This window comes from Prionailurus viverrinus, chromosome A1 (assembly GCF_022837055.1).
Source record: "Prionailurus viverrinus isolate Anna chromosome A1, UM_Priviv_1.0, whole genome shotgun sequence".
In the NCBI taxonomy this organism is placed as follows: Eukaryota; Metazoa; Chordata; class Mammalia; order Carnivora; family Felidae; genus Prionailurus; species Prionailurus viverrinus.
The window spans coordinates 110,640,065-110,663,743 of NC_062561.1; the positions used below are offsets into that span (position 1 = coordinate 110,640,065).

The 23,679-nt window shown below is 45.3% G+C and overlaps 1 protein-coding gene across 6 annotated transcripts in view; it reads right to left on the minus strand.

Moving 5' to 3' along the window:
* FSTL4 (follistatin like 4) overlaps positions 1–23,679 on the minus strand; it is a 651,440-nt gene that overhangs the window by 7,976 nt on the left and 619,785 nt on the right. For all 6 annotated transcript variants that reach the window (XM_047859957.1, XM_047857699.1, XM_047857180.1 and 3 more), the window contains 5 exons: positions 19,069–19,230; positions 18,525–18,659; positions 13,567–13,685; positions 8,786–8,935; positions 1,682–1,789 (listed from right to left, as the gene is read on the minus strand). In XM_047859957.1, coding sequence (XP_047715913.1) covers positions 1,682–1,789; positions 8,786–8,935; positions 13,567–13,685; positions 18,525–18,659; positions 19,069–19,230 — 674 coding nt within the window. The remainder of the gene's footprint in view (positions 1–1,681; positions 1,790–8,785; positions 8,936–13,566; positions 13,686–18,524; positions 18,660–19,068; positions 19,231–23,679) is intronic.

Consider the following 23,679-nt stretch of genomic DNA (forward strand, 5'->3'; position numbering starts at 1 on the left):
CACTCCATGCAATTATTTTTACTGAATTAATTTATCTTCGGTTATAGCCTGGCATCAGGATTTCTCTTCCAGCCTGTCTATCCTAATTCAAACATACTTATTTAGAACTTATTGCACATTTGCAGAGAGCCTGTCTTCGTCCATCTTAGTTCCTCCGTGGGTTCGTTCTTTACATCAGTCTCCTCTTGATCTTTCTTCATCTGGTGTTTGTCTGGGATCCTTTCCTCAAATCTGTTGCTTAGAGGGTGCAGGTGAGTGATGCACTCTCTGAATTCTTGCACATACTGTATCTTTCTTTTGTCCTGCCAGGTAAAGGATATCTTAGCTGGGAATAGGATTCTTGGATCTCAGCCATGTAGATGCCATAGTCTGCCAGCTCCTGTTACAGGTGAGAAATCCACTGCCACTCTCATGTTTTCTCTTTTACAGATAACCCGTGAAGCCATGTGTTTTTCAACTCCTCTGCCTTGTTAAATTAGGCAGTCATTTTTGGTTTCAGCAAAAAAAAAGTTTTGGTGACCCCTCCCCCTTGAATTACCTTAGAGGCTTTGTTGGAGCTGCCAGAGGGAGGGCCAGTAAAAATTACAATTTCCCTGGGCTTAGGCTCTGCTCTGAATGACCTTTATTCAGGCTTCTAGACACTGTAATGGATTTTTTTGTCATCTCACTGGGGCCCACGTTGATGGCATCCATCAAATGACAATAGCTTCAATTTATAGGAGATGAAGTAGTGTCTTCCCCCTGGCCCAACCGTACAGAGGTAGGCAGGCAGGTATTCCCCTGGACGAAGCCTCTGTAGACCCAGCTGTCCCTTTGCTCTTACCAGTCTTGAGAACAGGGTGAACTTGACTCCATCTGCAGCCCTTGTCAGCTGGGGTTCTGAGAGAGAATGAAACCCTAATGTGCTGAGGCATCCACTGTATGAAATGAATTAACTTCTGTGCATCTAGAATGGTTCTATGTAGATCTTTGGGACAATGCAGGCATTCAACTCACTTTTTTTTTTTTTTTTTTTTTTTTTTTTAGGGTTTAATTCTGTAATGCATCCCTGGATGAGAAAGGCAGAGCCAGGCACGCTCAACACAGGGGTGATGTTGACCTTCTCTGATGGGTGGAGAGGGGGATCCCACAGAGGTCCTGTGACCAAACTCTTTCAAAGAGGAAGCACAGTGCAGTGGCTGAGTGTTGGGCTGCAGAGCCACACTGTCTGGGTTGGGACATGGGCAAATTAGTGAACTTTGCTGTGTCCTAGCATACTGTAAGCACTTAGTAAATGTGCTTCCACTTATGGACATAACTACTGCTCCTACTTTTCCTTCCTTACAGGCTCACATCTAGCACGTGCTTTGACACTGTTTTCCAGCCTGCCCAGCCGAAGGTGAAGAAAGTCCTGGATCAGGAGAGGTGGGGCCTGGAAGCCACATTCTGGTTGTCCTGACATCAGAATCTTATCCATCATCAGTATTATCTTTTAAAGGTAGGCCTGGCTGAAGACACCTTGTGAATTGCCTGTGAGGGGCTTTGGCCCAAGGTTGTTTCCTACTTCCTACTCTCTCCTCAAACCTTGATGGATAGGTTTTGGATAAATGTGATCAGCTACCTAGGGAAGCAAAAGACATTTATTAGACAGGATAACATCCTCTGTTCCTGTGGGGTGTCAGTCTCTACATGTTCAACATACCTGGAGGCTTGGTTGGGACTTGTGCACATCCCCCCAGCTCAGGACCCACACTTGGTCATGAGACTTGTCATAGGACAGCTTAGCTGGCAGAGGGTCCACACCTATGGACTTGAAAAAAAAATAGGCACAAGTGGGTCATCATTCTTATCAGCTGACACAGTGGTCATTTCTTGGCTTTGTGTAAATGGCCTTCCTGCCCAGGTGAGTGGATAGCTAACCTAGCATCGTTGGCAGTGAGCCTGCTTGGGAAGCCAGGGCACAAAGCCTCTTTCTGGGTTTGTCTTTAGAGGCATAAAACCGTTGTCAGTAATTTAATTCCTTTTATAAACTTTGTGCATGTTTTACTTAAAGGGGACCAAGACATCTTGGCAAAAGTCTAAACCCAGAGGCTTTACGTTTACCACTCAGGAATCAGCTGCAGGACCCTCCGGCCACGGCTCCTAGAAACGTTTTGGAGCCTCTAGAACCTGCAGTGTCTTTGACTGTTCTGTTCTTTGGCTGAGATTCTGGTGAGTTGGCCCTTCCTTCTGTGTCATCTGAGACTGACTTAGAGATCATCCATTATCACCTGTCTTGTCTCTTTGCACAGCCTCTATCTGTACATCCTTTAGCTGGAGGCTCTGGGACCCAGACTGTAGGATTCAGGCAGACATTTTTTTTTTTTAACTGCTGTAACTGAAACTCTATTATCCTTGGAGAACAGAGCTTCCCCCGTGGCCCTCTAAAATGGAGACTGTTTTCTGCTTTTTATAATGTAGTTGTCTAAGTTCCAGAACTCTCCTCCAGGATGCTCATACCGCTAGACTATGACCCCTGCTCTTCTTGTCATTGGTCTCCATCCTGGCCACTCCCTGTTTTCATTAAAGATGTCACCCTTTCGGGGGGAGAAACCCACCTCTACCCCCATTGGTCAAAGCTTCTCTGAAGTACTGGCTGTGGAGTCCATGATCCATTTCTCTTTAATATTCCCATCAAGTTTCTGTCTTCATCACTCCACTGACCTGTTTGAAGACCTTTGTGTCAGATAGATCACTTTGTGATCCTCCTCTTTTTTGACATGTCAGCAAGATTCCACATGGTTAACTACTCCTTTCTAGGAAGCTTCTCTTCTCTCAGCTTCCCATCTCCCTAGCTTCCCTTCCTCATTCTGATTTCAAAATGTTGGCATGTTTCAGGTCTTCATCTTTGACCACCTTCTCTGTGTCTACATCCTTTCTCTGGGTGAGTTCATCTGGTTCTATGGCTTCAGATAACCTGCTGTACTCTGATGACTTTAGAACTCATTCCTCTGTTGATGACATCAACTTAACAACTACAAAACCGAACTCTTAATTTTGTCACTCCATGCTGACCTCAATTTCTTCTCCATTCGTTATCATCTGTGGCGTCCCCTTTCACTCTTTTGGCTCTAATTTAAAGCCCTTGGCCCCTGAAGCCTCTTCCTACATTCAAGTACTGCAGGTCCTTTGTTCATATCTCCACCTGCTCCTTTTTGTTCCCAGAATCTGCTAGCTTCCTGGTTGCTTCTCTTCATTTGCTAAAGGCTCCAGGATCTGGCAGTCTTCCTGTACCCAGAGCTGCTTAACCCACCACCAATAATACCATCTTGACATTGTCTCTAGTTTCTTCAACTCTTTTAAAAACTCTCTTGATTATGCATTCTATTCGAGTTACCCCATTTGTCTGCCTTCTTCACAGCAAAACTTCCCTAGTGTTTGGACTGTAGCTGCCTCTCTCCTTTCTATTTACACTTCTCCAATCACATTCTCATTCTGAGGTGGTGTGGAGTAGCAAGTGGACTAAAGAGCTAAACCAATAATCTCCTAAATTCACAACAGTGTTCTGAAGTCTTAATATGCTGAGGAGCAAAGGTATAGAAGGGAAAAGATACTGAAGAACATACCAGGCTCTTAGTTAAAAATCCTGAAGGGCTAACTTCTAGGTCTAGGAATAAATCAGAAGCAGAGTAAGCCTTAAAAAATTCAGTTCAGGCTTGATTCAACTTAGCACTTGATTAGACTAAAATGATTCATTCTCTACTCTCTCTGCCTAGCAGAGGAAGATGACAACCATCTCAAGTCTTTTTTTTTTTTATATGGAGTGTCTGGCATTTAAAAAATTACTAGACATGACTACACAGACTATGTGATTAAAAACTACATATGAAAGACAATAGAAAGACCCATGGGTGACCCATAGAAATATAATTACAATTTTATATACTTAAGTAGAAATTACAAAAGTGAAAAATGCAATACCTGGAATTAAGATTTCAATAATTAGGTTCTGTTAAATCCGTATTAGACATAGCAGAAGATAGGACTAGTGAATTGAAAGACAAATTGATAGAACATACTCGAAGCACAAAGAGACTAACAAGAATGGAAAAGAGTGAATGAAACAGACATGTGGCATACAGTGGAAAGATCTAACTTTTTTTTTTTTTAACAGTTTCTAAAGAAGAGGTAAGAAAGAATTCCAATCTGATGAAAGGTATCAATCCACACAGTCAAGAACCACTAGAACTCCCAAATCAGAATAAATACAAAGAATACCGTACGTGGGCACATCACAGTGAAACTGCTGAAGACCAAAGAGAAAATCTGAAAAGCAGTCAAAACAAGTGATACACGACCTTCAGAAGGGTGACAATAAGACTGACAGGTGACCTATTAACAAAAACAGTGGAAGACAAAGTAACAGCATCTTAAAATGCTGAGTATAATTTACCAAGGTAGAATTCTATATCCAGTGAAAATAGTTTTTAAAAATAAAAGGCAAAGTTATTTTTAAACAAACAGAAACTCAGGATGTGTTGCCAGCAGATCTGCACTAAAAGAACTATTAAAGAAACTTCTTCATTTACAATGAAAATGATCCCAGACAGAACTGTGTACTTCAGGAATGAATAAGGAGTAGTGAGAAAGTAAATATGGAGGTGAATATAAATGACTATCAACTATACAAAATAATACCAACTCATGTCTTGTGGGGTTAAATTATATACAGAGTTAAAATTCATTCCCACAATAATGCAAAAGGCAGGAGAGGAGTTTAAGGGGTTAGTGTTGTATGGTTCTATCATTATTAGGGAAGTGAAGTAATAGGGAAGGACTATATTGAGGCAAGGATGCATGTTATAATCTCTATGGTGGTAATAATATAACAGAACGAAAATGTTTGACTAATCCAAAAGAAAGTAAAAAGGAGAAAAAAGCAGAACAGTTAGGTCAAATGAGAAAACCAGAAAATGGTAGATTTAACTATATAATTGCATTAAATATAAATGGATCAAATGATCCAAGTCAAAGATGAAGATTGTTATACTACATAAAGGCCGAAACCCAAATACATGGAGTTTGGAAAATTATACCATGTTAACACTAATCAAAGGAAATATGATCTGTCTATACTAGAATTAGGCAAAAATAGACTTTCAGGCAAGAAGTATTGCCAGAGATAGAGATATTTTCTAAGAACAAAGAAGTCTTTGTCCCAGGAAGTTATTACAATTTTAAAGCAAAAGTGGTAGAATTTTACATAAATCTACAATCACAGTGCTGGACTTCAACAACACCTTTCAGCAGCTGACAGACTCCGTGAACAATGAAAAAAATCACTTAGAAGATCTGAACAATGCAATGAAGATACTTGACATAATTGACATATATACAGAAAACTATACCTCCCGTTAGAATACACATTCTTGTAAAGTACATATGCAACATTGACCCCATTGACCATCAGCTGGGTCATAAAGCAAGCCTCAATGAATTTTCAAGGATTGAAATGATTGCGAGTATGCTCTCTGGCCAGAAAAATCAGTAACAGAAAGTCTTCTCCTGTACTGCCTAGGAGAAACCACAACCCTGCTTATATCCAAATTTCTCCCTACAAAGACCCTGCACCTGGGCATTGCTGGAAAGTAAAACACAATCCTGCTCACATTTCGTCCAGCAGTCCTCTAACAGTTCCCTGGTCAGTTCAATCTCACGTGCAACCTTCACCTTTCTCTCCAAACCTCCAGGCTTAGTGATAATTTTCAACCAGAAGAGATGTTCATCCAACTACAACCAAATGTAACTGTCACCTATTTGTAAGCATACCTGAATATTCTCTATTTTTCTCCTGTTACATCAAAGAATGTGCTTTTATCTAAAGCTAGCATCTCTACTTCTCTGCCCTGGATTCCAATGGCTCCTGCGTACTTTAATGATGCAGAACAAAGCCAAGATGTGTGGGAGTTTTTTTTTTTTAATATATTTTTTTAGCATTACATACATACATATATACATAGATACATACATATGCTGTAATGTCAACTAGTCTAAAAAAGTTTCTTTGGCATGTTCTAGCTACTGCCTCATTTGACTCCTTTTACTCATATTTACATCAAAACTCCCCCAAATGGTTGGCTGTATTCACTATCTCTAATACCTCAAGCTTGTATTCCATTTCATTTTATCTGCTCTTGCCAAGGTGATCCACGTGATATCAAATTGAATGGTCAGTGACATGCAAATGGTCTCTGCTATATCTGACACCACTGACCACAAACTTTTCCTTAAGGCATTCTTCTTTTGGGGTGCCTGGGTGGCTCAGTCGGTGAAGCATCTGACTTTGGCTCAGGTCATGATCTCAGAGTTTGTGAGTTTGAGCCCCAAGTCAGGCTTCCTACAGAGCCTGCTTTGGATCCTCTGGCTACTCTCTCTCTGCCCCTCTCCTGCTCGCACAGCTTTCTAACCCTCTCTCTGTCTGAAAAATAAATAAACATTTAAAAAAATTATTCTTTTGGTTTCTGGCATCCTCCCCTTGTCCCCTGCAGCCCCCAATTTTCTTCGTACCTTTCAGGCTACTCCTGCTTGGTTTCCTTGTTGGCTTCTTCTCTCCTTCCTGATCCTTAAGTGTTGGAGTGCTTCAGGGCTCCAACCTTTACCTCTTCTGTATGGATTTAGCAGTTTGTATGGTGATGATACCCACACTGACATCTCTGGCCTAGACCTCACCTTGGACTCCAGACCTGTTTATCCAATCACTTGACATCTCTGCTTACATTTATAACAGAACTCTAAACTTAACAGACCTAAATCCAAATGCCTAATTTTCCTGTCTACCTCTTCCAGGGCATGCACCTCCTACCTGGCCCTAAATCTCTATATGGTGCATTCATTTCCTATTGCTGTGGTAACACCTTACTACAAACTCAGTAGCTTAAAACAACACATATTTGTTTTCTTACAGTTTTGGAGGCAGAAAGTCTGAAATTAATTTCACTGGGCTGAACAAGTATGTCGGCAAGGCAGTGCTCCTTCTAGAGGCTCTGGGAGAGAAAGTGTTTTCTGGAATTTTCCAGCCTTGAGAGTTGCATTTCTTAGCTCACGGCCCCTTCTCTTCAGAGCCAGCAGTGTGCTTTAGTCCTCACATTGCCTTTCTCTGATAAGGATACTTCCACTTGGATTCAGGGCTCCACTGGAGAAATCCATAATGTAATTATATCTGCCAACTACCATTTGCCATATAAGGCGATGTTCCTAGGTTCTGGGGTTTAGGAAGTGGACATCTTGGGGCCATTAGTCATTCCACCACACACCATCCATGGCATCATTGTTCTACAATGTTTTTTTTTTTTTTTTTTACTTTTTAAATATTTATTTTTGAGAGAGGCACAGAGTATGAGTGGGGGAGGGGCAGAGAGAGAGAGAGACGAAGTCACAGAATCGAAGCAGGCTCCAGACTCAGAACTGTCAGAACAGAACCCAAAGCAAGGCTCGAACTCATGAGCTGTGAGATCATGACCTGAGCAGAGGTTGGATGTTTAACCGAGTGAGCCACCCAGGGCCCGTTTACAGTTTCTCAATTAAAAAAACAAAAAACAAAAACCCCAAACAGCCTGCCTCCTGTCTCTGAAAATTTATATTCAACTCAGAAGAAATCTTTCCACATTGAAAATCTATCAAGAATCTGATCATATCTCACCATCTCCAATGCTGTCTGCACCTCTTGCCTGGGTTATTTTAGTAGCCACAACTCTGCTCTGCTTTGCAGTCTGTTCTAACAGAGACTGACTATTTTAAAATCTAAGTTTAAAATTTAAAAATCTCTTTAAAAGACTGACTCTTTAGGGGTGCCTGGGTGGCTCAGTCAGTTAAGCATCTGACTCCTCATTGTGGCTCAGGTAATGATCTCACAGTTGGTGAGATTAAGCCCTGTGTCTGGCTCTGTGCCAACAGCACGGAGCCTGCTTGGGATTCTCTCTCTCTTTCTGTCCCTCCCCTGCTCATGCGGGCTCTCTAAATAAATAAACATTTAAAAAAAGAAAGGACTGATTCTTTAAAAATATAAATCAGAGTAGGTCATTCCCCAGATGAAAACTCTTCATGGCTTGGGCCTTGGTTTACTCCTTATCTTCATAGCACCCCAGTCTCCACCTTCTCACTATACTCTAGCCCCACTGGCCTTCCTTCCCCTCCCAGAATGGAAGTCCCACTTGACATTTATATCAGAATCTATTCATCTCCAGAGTGAGGAGCAGTTTAAAAGAGTCTTGTAGGGTGTATGGGTGACTCAGTCAGTTAAACGTCTGACTTGGGCTCAGGTCATGATCTCACAGCCCCCCAGGATTTTGTGAGTTTGAGCCCCTCGTTGGGCTCTGTGCTGACAACCTGGAGCCTGGAACCTGCTTTGGATTCTGTGTCTCCCTCTCTTTCTGCCCCTCCCCCACTGGTGCTTTGTCTCTCAGAAATAAATGGTAATAAAATTTTAAAAGAGTCGTCCAGTTCCTCTGTCACATTTGACCTGTAAATAGCTTTTAGAATTTATAGCTCTCTAAAATTATGATTTATGGTCTGACAGACTAGAATATAAGTTCTAGGACTTCACTGCTCATTCATGGCTATTTTTCAAGAAACTAGAACAGTGCTTGGTCCATAGTAGGCAATAAATACTGATGAGTAACTGTACAGGAACCTTCTTTGCTCCCCCCTGCCCCTTGCCCCTAGTCTGACTGCCTCTTGTAGGAGCTGGGGAATGTGCAAAAAGCCAAGAGGAATGTGGCCGCTGTGCCCCAGAACCGGAAGCCCCCCTCACTCCCTTAGAGAGACGTACCTGTAGGACTTTCTGGGCTTGCACATCAACCACGAGGACTCTGTTCAGTGCTGGCTGGGCCACGTATATGTACCGGTGCCTGATGTTCACTGCCGATGCCCACTGGCATGACTGGGTGCCATTTCCTTCCACTTGAGGACAGATTTCTTCCTGTGAAGGAGATAGGTTGCCATATATCTTCTTAATCCCTCATTCCCCCCTGCCAGGTGTGGGTTCCCTCTCCCTTAACCCTCCTCTGTCCCTCTCTTAGAATCCACAGACATGGCACATGAGTCCTCTCATGTCACCAGCTTCACTTAACCTTCGATTTTCATCCCCTCCCACATGTGAGGCTGTAACTCCATTTGTTGGGTTTTTCATCCACAGCCTCCAGGCCTGTCTTCTTCTCTCTTGCATGTGAACCTCTCCCTCTCTGCACTCCCATCACAGAGAAAACTTCTTTCAGTGGCCAGACTTCCAAAAGAGTGACCTACTCTTTCTTCTTCCTTAGCACAAAGCCAGCAGGGCTCCCACAGAGCTCTGTACTGACTTCTTGGTTATTAAATTAAGCCTGTGCCATCTTTTTATTTGAAGTTGGGACATCATCTGACAGTGTGCTATTCTGTGCTTCCTTCTCCTCCATCCCACCCCAGTGGGGGATCCTTCTCTGTTGCTGGATCCTGCTCAGTTTGCCCATCCTGAATGTCAGAATGTACAGGGGCCACTGCACCACTTTCCCTCTCTAAAATCCACTCCCTTTGCCAATCTCATCCAAACCTATAGCATCAAATACCATCTACATGCTTACAACTCCCAAATTTCTATATTTAGTTCAACCCTCTTCTCTGAACTCCAGAATTATGCAGGCACCCACCTAGCTCTATTTGGCTGTTTGATGCATACCTCAAACTCATGAGTCCAAAATCAACTCCCAGGTTTACCTCCCAATCCTGCTCATCCCATTAACAAAATGGCAGCTCCACTGTTTTTCTTCCAGAGACCAAAACCCTTGAGGCCACTTCTGACTCCTCTTTTTCTCCGTATACCTCCAGCCCTCATCCAGGTCATACACATTCAGAATTTGACTTTGTCTCATGGATTCCATCTCCATCACCTTGCCTCAAGCCACATTATCTGTTGCCTGAGTAACTGCTGTCACATCCAGGTTGTGTTTCTCGATTCCACTCTTGGTTCCTCCCCCAAATGTTGTCAACACAGAAACTGGGGGGATCACTGTAAGTCCGCCCATCTCACTCTTCCTCTTAACACCCTCTACTCTATTAATATTTCTTCTTGCTCAGAATAAGATCCAAGTCTTTCCTGAAGCCTACAGGGCCCTGCCCACTCTGGCTCCTGCGACTCTCTGAACTTCAGCCTTTCCCTCCCTTACCCACTGTGTGCGCACATGGCACGCTTTTCTTCCCTTGTGTCACCCTCCTGCTCTGGGCCTTGGGCGTTCATTGGCTGTTACCTTTGCTGGGAATGCCTTTCCCCAGATATATGCACACTTTATCCCCTCATATCCTCCAGGTCTCTGTCTATGGGCCACCTTATGGAGAAGTCCTCTCTGACCCTCTAACCTGGTACCACCAGGTTCTTTGCTGCGTTTATCATTTGCTACCTTCATGCATTGATTTGTCTACATCTGTTTGGTCTCTCTTCTTTCACTAGATTGCTCCTTGATAGCAGGCGATTTGTTTGGTTCACTGCTATGTCCTTAGCACCTAGTCAGTGCCTGTCACAGAATGGGTGCCTCAAATACACTTGTTGAATGAATACATGAGTGAAAAGGGGGACCTTGTTTTATATTTCATGATACACATTCTCCTGTTTTTCATCATGACTCTGGTTCTATTCTGTCTCAGTCTTCCTCATGGTCCCTCTTGATCTGCCTGTCCCTTAACTATGACCCTCAGGGTGTTGTTCAGGTGCCCAACTCACACCACTCATACATACCTTTGGTGGTCTGTCTTATCTCCCGCCCTGGCTTTAGCCAGTACCCATATGCCAATGGCTCCAGGTCTGTGTCTTTAGCTCAGAGCCACCTTCTCCAGTTCTGGCTTGGTTCTCCCATGGTCCCCCTCATACTTGGCCATCCACCCCTGAGCAGTTCCTCTACTCCCTACCTGCTCCTCTGCCAGGTCTTTAGCACCAGCTGGCCAGCCAAGACCAAGCATGCTCACTTCTCCTGTGTAGTCTGCCACAAATGAGTCACTAAGAACTATGGGGACGACCTCCTAAATCCTTGAGCTTATCTCCTTTCCAGTTGTTTCCTAAGTGACTGCAATAGCTTTGGAGCAGAGCTCTTTTTGCCTTCTACCCTTGCCACTGCCTGTCATCATGGTCACATTTCATCCTCACAATGATCCCAGTTTACATATGAGAAAACAGAAGCTGGGGAGGTGAGGTAACTTTCCTAAAGCCACTGAGGCCTCCAGTGACACAGGTGGGATCTGAGCCCAAGTGTACCTGGTTCAGAAGTCTCTGTCCTTACCTATTCCACATGCTGCTGCCCACTGGGCAATGGGGACACCTAATCCAACAGAGGGGCCCCAAAGAGGAAGCACCAACCTCCTATTCACTTGGCATTTGTACAAGAGATTTGCTTTACTGCAACCCTCTTGGGAGGTGTTGGGCATTTTCTAGAAGAGCATACTATTATTTGGGACTGTTCCACGGCTTACTGTGGTCTTGTGCTGCCTGATACACCTGAGGACCTCTCTTACCGTGTCTTATCCTAGTTTTTTTGGAAATTTGAGTCATGGTTGGGATCTGAGCAATTTCCGTCAAGCTACAGGTTATATTATTGCAAATATATGAGAAATTAGTGCCAATGTGGCAGGGCGCAATTATTTAAACTTAACTGCCAGAAGTTAACTAGGACCACTCTTTCTAGATGGTTTCATGACCATTACATACAAGGAAAATTCATCAGGGGTAACACTTCTAAAAAATGATTAATTTAAGTGAAATAGCCTGGAAAACAGCTGTTCCAAAGCTACAAATGTGAGAAATGCAACAGCCTGAGACATGCCAACAGCCAGCACAGCAATGCGACAAGGTGGCTGCAGGAACTTGCCTGGGCCCCGCCCACTTACTCCAGGAGCTCCAACCCCATCATGGTCACCAGTTCATTCACTGTAGGTCTTCAAGGGGAGGGCATGGGGGGCTTTAGAAGACTCTTTTTCATTAATGGCATTGTTTTAACCTCAAGTAGCTAGGGTTTGGTGAAAGAGGTCATACCTTACACAAGAAACCACCAACCCAAGGCCAAGTGGGATACCAGTGGGAGAGGCAGAGCTGTGGGGTCAGGTGGGGTGGGGTGAGGTGGGGAAGGACCATCTAGGGGACGCCTGTGGACAGGGTCTTGAGGGCTAGAAGGGCTTTCCTAGACCTGCTGCTGGCAATGATCTCTTGAGCCTCTGTCCATGTTGTACTGCCACTTTGCATTTGGCCTCAAACTTTGTAGTGCCTCTGACACTTGGGGCATTCACATGTTTCTCTCTCTCCCCTGGTTCCTTGGGGGCCACTGAGAACCTCCAAGCTAACCTCCTCTATTGACTCATTGAAGACCCCTTCCTTTTGTAAACTTAGCCTTCCTTAGGTTCTGTGACCCATGTTTTCCCGGCTTTCTTAAAGCTACTTCTTTTGCCTACGAGAGAGCCGAGGGCTCTCCAACTCACCGACGCCATTCCACTCTCCATACCTATCCCTCTGGATGTTTCTATGCTTGTGTCCTGTGGGCATCTCAAATTTAGTGCATCACAGGCCACTGTCATCTGCTTGGCGGGGAGCCTATGTGCCCTGCTTGTGGGGTACCCAGTAGCAGACTGGGAATGTGGCACATGTCTCAGAGAGTGTTAGAGAATAAACTGTATCCCCCCAACCCGCCTCTCCTCCTGAATGAAGAGTACTCTCCTCCTCCCAGCAAGACCCCAGGTTTCCCTCACGGTCTTTGTTGATCTGACCTGTGATAGCATTGAAATCAACTCAATTCCTCCCATTGCCACTGGCACTGGCTCGACTACGTCACCACTGTCTCTCACCTGGATAATCACAACAGCCTCCTCACCTGCTTCTGTGCATCTAGTCCAGTCCTTTCGATCACTACCCTCACTGGGGCTCTGCACCTGCTCTAAAGCAACCTGATCAGGGCCATGCTTCATATCAGGTCCTCCAGAGGTCCCCAGACCTTTGAGGATCCCATTAAAACTCTTCAGCTTTGACCCTTGGCTACTGTCATCCTGATCTTGGGCCTTTCTCACATTCATGCTTCTCTCTAGGCATACGGAGAATTTGCAATTCCCCAGATGTGACCTAACATTTTATGCCTCTATGTGCCGTATACATGACATTTCCTTTAGAAATCACCAGTTCCTGCTTGTTCTTCAAACCTGAGTCCAGGTATCACCTGCTCAGCAGGCTTCTCTAACTTTGCCCTCCCCAGGTCAGGAGAGGCCTCGCTCAAGGTTCCAGTGCACCTGGTACATCTTTCCAGCAGCACCTGTTTGGCTGGCTGTTCACACCACTGTGTCCATCCTTTCCCTTTGAACTTGGGACCAGAAACCCATTTGTATGCCCTGGGCATCACCTCAGGCTCTGTGCACAGAAGGTGCTGCCTGACGAGGGAGTGAGACCTTAAACCCTCCGCCACGTGTTCCTTCCCGAGCCCTGGAACGCGTGTGGAGCCACACCACATCTAGCAAATGGAATTTCAGAAATCAAGGGGCACACTGGTCAAAGACTAGTGTTCAGCATTTGTTTGTGTATGACCTGGAAGTGCCCCCGGCACAGAAACTTACGTAGCTCATGAAGATCTTCTCAGTGGGTTTGAGGTGCCTCTGGATCTCACAGTCCGCGGGGTGCAGGATGATAATGCCATCGTCAGAGAAGACATAGAACATGTTTCCCACACTGAGGCCTGGGAGGAGCAAACACAGCCATGGTTATGCTACCCCACAGCAACTAGCCCCTCGACAGGGTCACATGCCACATTATGCACACATGAAACCTGCGGTTTGGGTGCCTGTGGTAAAGGCATGAAATGCACGTCCTGGGCAAGGTGATGTAAGATAAGCAAGTGGTGTGTGGGGAGCAAGGAGAGAAAGTGCCAGAGGGCTTAAAATCACTACAGCCTATCAAGGGCTCTGCAGGCCCCAGGCTGTCCTTCCGGACACACACCTCTGCCCTAGGGCACCGAGGGTTGGCCACCAGCACAAATTTTCCAATAAATGACAGCTTTGGCTTTGACATGCATTTGCCCTTTCCTTCTGAAATTCAGAGTGTTCCTTGTTTGCTTGTCATCCTCTAGTCAAATCAGGATGGATCAGATCACGCCAGAAAAACAAAAGGCTCCTTATTTTTAAACACATTTACATAGAGCACCACTCCCGGAATGTGGGGTCCTGAGAGTGCTGTGGCTGGTACCCCCTTGTGCCAACTTAGTCCTGCCCTGCCTGTGCCAGAAAACCCCTCCTTCAAGACAGCTTGCTCCCACCTCTCCGCCCCCACCCCCGCCCTTTTTTTTTTTTAATGTTAATTTTGAGAGAGAGAGACAGGGTGAATGGGAGAGGGACAGAGAGAGAGGGAGACACAGAATCCAAAGTAGGCTTCAGGGTCTGAGCTGTCAGTACAGAGCATGATACGGGGCTCGAACCCATGAGCTGTGAGATCATGAATTGAGCCCAAGTCAGATGCTTAACTGAATGAGCCACCCAGGCACTCCTGCCTTACTGGTTTTTTTGTGGCAGCCCTGTGTCGGGCAACAGAGCCTGCCTGGTTGCACCCACCTGCGTGCTCCCATCACCGCCCAGGGCTGTGGTCACTTGGGGAGAAACCCCCTCAGAGCAGCAGAGAAGGGGCCTTGGGAGGAGCTAGTTCAGTCCCCTTATTAAAGACAAAATACCTGAGGTCCAAGGAAGGCAAGGTGCTTGGTTGAGGTTACTTGCATTTATGCCAGAGCTGGGGTTGGATCCTGAGTCCCTGACCTGGGCTCTGTCTCCTCACCGTTCCTCTCCATAAAAGGTAAACAGGGCACAAAGATAGGTGAGGTTTGAATCCCCCTCCCTATCTCTTTCTCCCTTACTTCATTTCTCATGAAGGTAGAATATTAAACAGACTTTCACAAACGCTAAGAAAATTAAATCTATGAAAAACAGGCTTTTTCCTAGCATGCTGAGAAAACCAATGTACTGACTTAATTGAATATCTGGGTAAATTTTTTAGTGTTAGATAACAGTAAATCAGGGGCGCCTGGGTGGCTCAGTCAGTTGAGTGTCTGACTCCCGGTTTTGGCTCAGGTCGTGGTTTCATGGTTTGTGGGTTTGAGCCCCATGTCAGGTTCTGCACTGACAGTGTGTAGCCTGCTTGCAATTCTCTCTCTCTGTCTCTCTCTGCACCTCCCCTGCTCATGCACTCTCTCTCAACAATATAAACATTAAAAAATTTTTCTAAACAAGAAAGAAAACAATATAACAGGCAAATAGGAGCCACCATTCCACTTGCTTCCAGTGGCTCTGTAGGCAGTTTTCTGGGCCTTGAGCTGTTGGTGACCAGGAAGCATCAGAGCCTGTGGTTCCCAGTGTGGACAGAGGTCCCTGACTCCATGGCACAGTCTTAACTGTGCTGAGAGGGGTTCTGGGCAGGAGGGCTCCTGCTACTGGGAGCAGCATTACCCCAGCCTCTCAGAAGCTAGTAGTGCCTGGGAGCACCCTGCACAGGTCCCAGTGGGGAGTCCTGGGGAGCTGGGCAGCCTGTCCCTGAGAGCCAGACCAAGTGGCCCCCATGAGCACCCCATCTCTGCTCTCAGGGCACCCCAGCTTTTGGCACATATTTGCTCTGTTCCCATTTATCTTGCCTCAGCAGGGCCTTCTCTTCTGGACATTCTCACCTGGCAAAATTCTCTTGGTCACACCTAGGGGTCAAAGTCCCTGCAAAAGCACAAACCCCAGAAACAGCCTCCTGGGGCCTCTTGGAAAATCGACAGCTCTCTGACACAGCATCACACTGAAAGTTCAGTGGACTCCATGTGAAGTTTGCAGGTGTAGCTACGTGTGAGGCCAAGCACAGTGCCTTCCTCCCAGTAGGCAATGGAGTGTGGGACTCAACAAACACCTGACTTCCCAGAAGACCAGGCCTCATGACCCAGTCCCCTGAAAGGGTCTGTGTGAGTTTAGCTTGTACTTCGGGGGCTTTCTTTGCTTTTGTGGGCCCTCATCATCCCACATCTTGTGGTGAGACTGGACAGTTCCCCGCAGCCTGTGACCTGTTTGGTTTTGTTTCTGTATGTCCGTCTCCAGCTCTGAACTGTCCAGCCTGGTTGTGCAGGTGGGATGGAATGGATTCAGCACTGCATTGTCTACTAGGAGGGCGGCACCTGCCAGCCCGAAGCCCGAAGGCAGCCGTGGGTCTTAAGTTGGCCTTGAGTGGGGGCCACTAATGGCTGCCTTGCACACATCTTAGGGCCTCCTGCATGCTTTGCCGGTCTCCACTTTTGAAACTTGAGCCCCTTTGTATGAAGCCACCTTAGAAAAATACCACCTCTTAAAGACACACGATTAAAGCTCTCTGTGCATATCGCAGCCTACTAGCTAGGTTCAGGCAGCAGCAAGGGACAACTGTCCATGGTGAGTGGCCTTCGCTACGACTTATTCTTCCAAGGAATCCTAAAGCCTATTGGCAGCAAGTCCTCATTTTCCAGGCCCTGCTTCTGATTTGCTCTCAAGACATACCATGAGCTGCGGTGCCTGACGTTTGGGAAACCGTTCTGAGCATGGGTATGCATGCACACGCTAGAGTCTACCTAACACCATGTGATGTTCATGAGGGAAAAATGAGATGGTAAATATGCTGGTTTTGCAGGAGGGAGATTTAGCGTTTAGCACTGAAATCACACGTTCTGCGTACGTTCTGCGGCTTCTCATACTCCTCCCCCATGCCCTGTCTGCTGAAGTGGAGAATAAGTTACCTCAAGGTGATCTGCACTCTGCTCTGGTGGACGGGCTGCATTGGGCTGAGGTCCACAAATGCACATACACCCCAAGCTGTGACTCAGGCTCTATAGCCCAGCTCTGACACGGGCCTATTTTTTGAAGCACGTGAACTGTCAGTGTTAGACCATTTTCGATGTATAAAAACGACAATATTTTTATGGTCCGATCTATTACCTGAAGATGGTTTAATCAATATAAAATTAAAAAGTCTGTTCATTGGGTGTTGTATGGAAACCAATTTGACAATAAACTTCATATATTGAAAAAGTCTATTCATGTCAAAACTATGCATGTAAACATACATTGACAGAAATCGTGGTGGGTTTTTTCTTTGCCATTGCCTCAAAGTGTGCACTAACTCCCAACACTGGTACTAGCTCCTGGAAAAAAGTTGAAGGCCCATTCTGACCAGGAGCCCCTGCCAAGTAGTCCGCTTCAGTGAGGAGTTTCAAATAGCTTTAGATGGCAACTCTCCACTTTTAAGTTCTAATGGACCGGGGTCCACTAAAGAGACTAGCAGGTTTTGAATCTGCTTCTCAGTGTGTGCCATTTGAGTTCGACATTGACCTCCGCCCCTCCCAGCTAATCTGGCCCGTGGACTCGACTTGTGAGGACTGCTTGGTGTCTGGAAAAGCAGATGGTGGCTCGCGGAAAGATGGCCCATGATGGAAGGCTGAGCACAGGTGATCACAAGCACAACACAGAACAAGTAAGCTTGGTACCTTCCTCTCGCCACAGAATGTTTGCAACTACAGCATCAGAGAATAGGGAAGCAGGAACGTGATTGAGGGAAGGAAAAAAGAAGAAAGAAATGTCAGAGTCTTGACTGTAAGGGTTCTATTCATGGACATACTGCTACCTACTCTGCCACATAGAGAGTCTGCACCGCTTACTGCCCCAGCAACAGCACGCTGACAGGACTCTGAGCCTGGACACACGTTTCCAGGTCTTGGGACTCTTGCAATTTCTACTCAATCTTTGAAATCAGGTCCCAGGATCACAGAAACGAACGGGATCCTCCACTTCTGTGGTTGACAGGAGTGAACAACATCTCTGCCAGAGCTCCTGGATTACTTCCAGAAGCCATGCTGATTTTCAACTAGGATTTTCACAGGAAGACCATCTGAAACACTTGTGATTATCTCGTTAGATGATGAAGACTCAGCTTGGAGTCTCTGAACAAGGGAAAGAGACTAAGTCTATCACCCATGTCTATGAAATCAACCTGCAGAGCCACTTGGTGGCAGTGGCTACAAGGGGGGGCACGGGGGGCATGCTGGGTAGGCTCTATCCCTGGAGTATAAAGGTTATTTGTACATGTGTGCCCAGGCCAGTTCCTGGGCCATGGTGGCATGGCAGCACGTGATACAATTCATGAATTGGTATCTATGTAGTCTATCATGTATGGAGTCTGCACCACTGGCCAGTGGGTGGATAGTATGAAGAATTCTATTGGGGGAGAGGCAGAGGTTCCAGTCATACAGCAAGCGGGAGGCAGAACTGGGACTAGGATATGCGAGCTTCTTTGTGGTCCTGGGCTCTGTCTGCTGTCCAGGGAGTTTCCCTCTCTGGGTTTTGTTTAGGTTTCCAGGGAAGGTCTGCTCACCTTTGGGCACCTCTGCTCCCAGCTTTAAGCACAGAAACATATGGGGCTTCCCCCTGTCTTCAGGGGCTCATGTTGGTGGCTTTGGCTCTGGTCAGTTGGTACCCCTGCACCAGACACCCCCCAACCAGCTCAGTGAGGAGCTTAAAGACGAGAGTGGACTCACGGGTCTTTCTAGCAGAGTCTTCGATGAAAAGTGAGGAGATATCCTCGTCCACACCCACTTCATTTTTGGCAATGCAGGTATACGCCCCCGTGTCTTCATACCGAACACTGCCGATGTGGAGTTCGCTCCCGTTGGCTGGAGGAAGGACAGTGCTCAATGTGGCCTGCTCAGCTGGGTCCCCCCACTCTCCGCGGTGCCCCCCTCCCGTCTCCCTTCTATTCAGTGTTGAGGTTAGAAACACAACCCCTGGGCAGGGCTGAGGGCAGCCAACATCTGTGATACACACCCAGGAAGGGCTGGAAGAGCTGAATAAATTGAAGGTGGCATGAGACCTGACTGCCAGTTTGTCATCATTGTGCTCAAAAAGCCCGCAAGACCTGCGTTGGCCCAGATAGCCGGAAAATTTGGGGAGACATTTGTTCGCTCTCAACACGTCTGGCTTATCTGACTTAGAAACAAATCATGCGTCTCATTTCCATTCCTGGGGAAAGTGTCAGCTGGAACTTGACAGGAATAGCACGGCGACACTGAGGGCAGTTCTTACCTAAAAGGGAGAGTTGTTTCGACATCTGGGTTGAGACGTCCATGCCGTTTTTCAGCCAAGTGATTCTGGGCATAGGAATGCCCTCCGCGTGGCACTTCAGACTGGCTGCCACCCCGGGCTCCTGCGCCTGGGTCTCCGGGTACACACGGATGACTGGCGGGACTGTGGATCAAGTTGGTGCTGGTCAGAGAGAGCCCCGCCTGGCCTCAGGCCTGTGCTCTGGCCCCGAGACCTGCTCCAGAGGGGTGAACCGACAGACAAGTCTGGAGTTGTCTTTGTAACCCGCTTACAATCACCCTGTTCAGCAACGCAAGCCCTAGAAGAAAGGGCTATAAAATGGATTGTAAGCAATAAACATGTCAGCCTTTGTACCCTGTAATTCATGGCTTTCATCATTATTCTAAATATGATCAGAAAGACATCCAACTATTTAATGCTATTCAGCCACTACATGTAAAGAGCAACAGCCGCTGCAAATTTATTTCTAAATGAATAAAATTCAGATATATTATTTCTGTTATGGGAAAGCCATTGGACAGGGGCTTAATTTTTTTGCAGGAAGAGCTTCGCAAAGCACTTCTGGTCACTGACTGGCAGGGCTGCTAATTACATTACCACTCCGGGGAAGTCCATTGATCATTCCACTGGATCACTCTTATTTCTCCACTTCTTACCCCCTGCACTGTGGATGGAAGGCAAGTGTGGCCTGCATAGCTCAGCCATGGGCCCTGGCAGTCAAGTTCGGGGCCAAGGGTGTGACTGTCTCACTCATCAGAAAAATGTGGGTGGGCAAGGTGTCAGCACCCTCCACAGCTTGCTGGCTTTTCTTACTTGAGCCGTCTGTGGGAGAGGCGCCTGGAGGAAATGAAGACTGTTTGGAGGATCCTCCCTCCTACCCGTAGCTTTGGGCCCAGGAAATGAAATAATTATCATTTTAAGTGGACTCGAGGGCTCTTACTTATCCATATACTTTACATACTTCCAAAATGGGTCTGTGAGAGTGTATGTAAAGGCACCTGGATATTAAATTCAACACACACCTTGTGGAAAGGTGGAAGATGGATTCTTCCTGAAGCAGGCCACTACATTTTCCCAGAAGTATTGTCTGAGAAAAGAAAGCATCTCAGTACTTTAGGAGAGAGATTTTTCTTGGGACCAGAGGTAGAACAAGTTGATGCTTATGGAGAAGGAGGCTGCTGGTGACCCCAGAATGTGAGCAAGGTGTCCAGTGACCTGTGCTTGGCTGGGCTGAGGACAAAGGAAAGTCTCCATTGCCCCATGAGACATGGACTGTGCAATTCCCCCTCAAAACTCTTTGGGAGGCTGTTAATAATCTCATTAACTCAGTCTGAGTTTCACGTCTTTTCTCTGGTTCACCTGTGGGGAAAAGCTGGGGGGCTGAGGAGAAAGCCAAATGGACAACCAGCAAAGGGCATGAATCCAGCTTCAGAATATCCCAGAGCTGTTTTCATAACAAGAGCTCAGAGGCACCCTGTGACAACCACATAGAGACTTAACAACAATACAATCTGAGTCATTTCCCAGTTTCTCTTTGTTGGAGGTTCTGGGGGAGAGCTCCAGGATGTGCAGATCAGGCTACTGGGCTGGAGGAGGTAAATGGGGCTCTAGCAAAGGCCTATCTGGAGGGCTGCTTACAGCATGAAAGTGCATCTCCCTTCTCTCTCTCTTGTTCAATGAGGAAAGAAACAGTAATTTATCTAGACAATTTCCTTATGCTGTGAATTTGGGAGAGGGAGGAACAGTGTTCAAGTTGGATATATCATAGAGTTTTGGTCAGGAGGGTGTAATTCAAGAGCATAGAGATAGAACTGGGGGGCTTAGGAGCACTAGACTGGTGGGGAGTTGGAGAAGGTGAGAGAACACCCAGAGTACTACAATGTGTGTGGCCGTGACCTGGGAGTTAATAAACTTGGGCTCTTGCTAGATCACCATTTATTTATACAAGCCTGCCTAGCAGACATAAAGTAAATTTAAAGAAGGCGAGAGAAGAATCAATAGAGAAAGAAGCAGAAATGACTGAATCAATTAGTCAAAAAAGAATAGAACTGATAAATAAATCTAAGACTTGGATGTCTATAAAAATTAGTAAGCCAAATTTCTGGCAAGTTAGATCAGTGAAAAAAATAGAGAAAGAACACAGAGAATTAAAAAATATGAAAATATAGGGGCGCCTGGGTGGCTCAGTCAGTTAAGCATCTTACTTCAGCTCAGGTCATGATCTCACTGTGAGTTCAACCTCCGTGTTGGGCTTGACAGTTCAGAGCCTGGAACCTGCTTCAGATTCTGTGTCTCTGTCTCTCTGTCTCTCTCTGCCCCCTCGCCCAGTTGTGCTCATTCTCTCTCTCTAAAATAAACATTAAAAAATAAAAATAAAAAATATGAAAATACTGTAATCAATTATAGGTAATAAATATGAAAAGCTCAATGAAATGGATCACTTAAAAGGAAGCCTTAATGATAAAAACTCTCAACAAAGTGGGTATACAAAGAATGAACCACAATGTAATAAAGGGTGTATATGACAAGCCCACAGCTAGCATCAGACTCAATGGTGACAAGCTGAGAGCTTTTCCTGTAAGATCAGGAACAAGACAAGTATGTCCACTCTCGCCACTTTTACGCAACATGGTACTGGAAGTTCTAGCCATGGCAGTTAGGCAAGAAAAATAAAATGCAGCCAAATTGGAAAGGAAGAAGAAAACTGTCACTATCTGCAGATGCCATGACACTAAATATGGAAAATCCTAAAGACTCTACAAAAAAACCTGCCAGAACTAATAAATGAATTCAGTAACACTGGAGGATACAAAATCAACAAAAAGAAATTGGTTGCATTTCTATACACTAATAACAAGCTATCATAAAGAGAAATTTAGAAAACAATCCCAGAGTGCCTGGGTGGCTCAGTCAGTTGAGTGCCCGACTCTTGATTTTGGCTCAGGCCATGATCTCATGGTTGTGAGATCAAGCCCCGTGTTGGGCTCTGCGCTGACAGTACAGAGCCTGCTTGAGATTCTTTCTCTCCCTCTCTCTCTCTGCATCTCCCCCTGCTCACACTTTCTCTGTTTCTCAAAAGAAATAAACTTAAAAAAATAACAATCCCATTTACTATTGTATCAAAAAGAATACAATATCTAAGAATAAACTCAACCAAGTAAAAGACTTGGTTTTTTTTTTTAACATTTTTTAAATGTTTCTATTTATTTTTGAGACAGAGCATGAGCAGGGGAGGGGCATAGAGAGAGAGAGACACAGAATCTGAAGCAGGCTCCAGGCTCCAAGCTGTCAGCACAGAGCCCGACACGGGGCTCTAACTCATGGACTGTGAGATCATGACCTGAGCTGAAGTCAAACACTTAACTGACTGAGCCACCCAGGTGCCCCTCAAGTAAAAGACTTGTAGTCTGAAAACCATAAGACTTTGATGAAAGAAACTGAAGATGACATCAACAAATGCAAAGACATTCCATGCTCATGGATTGGAAGAATTTATCACTGTTAAAATGTCCATACTACCTAATCTACAGATTCAGTGCAATCCCCATCAAAATGACAAAGGCATTATTCACAAAATCATGAATAATAAGACCTGAGAGTCCTAAAATCGTATGGGATCACAAAAGACCCAAATAGACAAAGCAATGTTGATAAAGAAGAAGAAAACTGAAGGTTTCACACTCCCTGATTTCAAACTATACTATAAAACTATAGCAATTAAAATAGTCTGCTACTGGCAAAGAAAGAAACAAAGAAAGGAAGGAAGGGAGAAAGGATGGAAGGAAGAAAGAAAGAAAAAAAGAAACACAGATCAAAGGAACAGTACAGAGAGCCCAGGAAAAAAACCCCATGTACATATGGCCACTACAGCTAAGCCAAAGAAGGCAATAATATACAACGGGGAAAAGACAGAATGTTCAATAAATAGTGTTGGGAAAACTGGACAACTACATACCAAAGAACCAAATCGGGCCACTATCTTACACCATATACAAAAATAAGTCCACAATGTATTACACACTTGAATGTAAGACCTGAAACCCAAAACCTCCTAGTAGAAAACATAGGTGGTCAAGCTCTCTGACATCAATATTAGCAATCATTTTTGGACCAGTCTCTTCAGGCAAGGGCAAAAGTTAAAATAAACAAATGGGATTATATCCAACTAAAAAGCTTTTGCACAACAAAGGAAACCATCAATAAATGAAAAGGCAACCTACAGAATGGGAGAAGATATCTGCAAATCCCACATCCGATAAGGAGTTAGTATTCAAAATATATAAAGCACCTATACAACTTAATATAAAAAAATCCACAAACAACCCAATTAAAAATTGGGCAGAGGACTTGATTAGACATTTTTTACGAAGAAGACATCCAGATGGCCGACAGGCATACGAAAAGATGCTCATCATCACTCATCATCAGGGAAGTGCAAATGAAAACCGCAATGAGCTAACACCTCATACCTGTCAGAATGGCTAAGCTCAAAAACTCAATAAACAACAAGTGTTGGCGAGGATGTGGAGAAACAACAACCCCCTGTACACTGTTGGTAGGAATATAAATTCAGGCAGCCACTATGGAAAATAG